Source organism: Bison bison, unplaced genomic scaffold, assembly GCF_000754665.1.
Source record: "Bison bison bison isolate TAMUID 2011002044 unplaced genomic scaffold, Bison_UMD1.0 scf7180017864280, whole genome shotgun sequence".
Lineage (NCBI taxonomy): Eukaryota > Metazoa > Chordata > Mammalia > Artiodactyla > Bovidae > Bison > Bison bison.
In genome coordinates, this window is record NW_011494852.1 from 6,509,797 (window position 1) to 6,511,201 (window position 1,405).

General features: G+C 68.2%; 1 protein-coding gene across 1 annotated transcript in view; it reads left to right on the forward strand.

Annotated features, from left to right (window-relative positions):
* The window catches only part of ACTN4 (actinin, alpha 4), a 73,916-nt gene extending 72,511 nt beyond the window's left edge, over window positions 1–1,405 (forward strand). The window contains exons 21-22 of the mRNA XM_010849314.1: window positions 886–1,044; window positions 1,149–1,405. Of these exons, the coding sequence (XP_010847616.1) occupies window positions 886–1,044; window positions 1,149–1,307 (318 nt within the window). The 3' untranslated portion in view covers window positions 1,308–1,405. The remainder of the gene's footprint in view (window positions 1–885; window positions 1,045–1,148) is intronic.

A 1,405-nucleotide genomic window follows, 5' to 3' on the forward strand; every position in this document is an offset into this window, starting at 1 on the left:
TCTGTCTCCCTTCCCTCGGCCACCCCACCCCTCGCCATCGTGTACCATCTCACCGGCTCTCTTGCCTCCTCCTCCCTGCCCTGTGTCTCTCCGGACGCCTGCCCCCTTACCTGGTCTCTCGGGGCCGCCTCTGTCTACCCTGCTCCCGCCACTGTCCTGTCTCCCCGCTGTGCGCACGGGGCGGCCCCTCTTGCCTACTCTGGGCCCGGCCTCCTCTGCTGTCCCTGGGTCCTGGAGCAGAAGCAGACAGGCAGCATGGACTCCGATGACTTCAGGGCTCTGCTTATCTCCACAGGATACAGCCTGGTATGCCGCCTCTGCCTGCCCTGCTGCTCGGCCTTCCCCCCCACCCCCGCCCCCCTCTCACCCTCCTCACCGCCTCCAGAGTCTCCGTGTCCTCGGGGACCCTCCTCCACCAGAGCAGCGCAGCCTGGCCTCCCTCCTCCTCCTCCTCCGCTGCCTCTGCTGGGTGGGGTCCCTCCGACGACGCCCCCGCCCCCCAGAGCCTCCCACCTCCTGCCCTGGAAATCTCCGGAGAGAGGAGGCCAGGCCTCCCACGCTCCCCGCTTCTCTTTCTCTCTCTTTCTCTCTTTTCTTCCTCGCCCTCCAGAGCTAACTTGTGAGCCAGGGCTGAGGAGCAGTAGGCCTGTTTGATCCTCACCCCAACTCCCCACTTCCCAGGATCATGGGAGGGGCGGAGCGGAGGGCGCATGGGGCGGCGGGCCCTGGGGGAGCCGGGACCCTCAGAGGCCTGCCGATGCCACCGGTCCCGTGTGCTGGGGCTAGGCCCTGCTCTCCCGGCCCCACGTTCTAGCCACTGGGCCAGGCCCGGCCTGCCCTGCGCTACTCAAGAGCCACCTGTCCCCCGCCCACCCCACCTCGCAGGGCGATGCCGAGTTCAACCGCATCATGAGCGTAGTGGACCCCAACCACAGCGGCCTCGTGACCTTCCAAGCCTTCATCGACTTCATGTCGAGGGAGACCACCGACACAGACACGGCCGACCAGGTCATCGCCTCCTTCAAGGTCCTGGCTGGGGACAAGGTGAGCCAGACACCCAGCAGGCAGGCACTCGGGGGCCGGGTGGGCCAGCATACATGCCAGGGGCGGGTGGGGGTGACCCAGATTCCTGCCCTGCTGCCCCCCAGAACTTCATCACAGCCGAGGAGCTGCGGAGAGAGCTGCCGCCCGACCAGGCCGAGTACTGCATCGCCCGCATGGCGCCCTACCAGGGCCCTGACGCCGTGCCTGGCGCCCTCGACTATAAGTCCTTCTCCACAGCCCTGTACGGAGAGAGCGACCTGTGAGGCCCCGCTCGGAGAACCCCCGACCAAACGCCCCCCTCCTCACAGCCTCCCGGAGGGGCTGGGGGAGCCCTTCCATCCCACCTCCCCCCCCCCAGGGC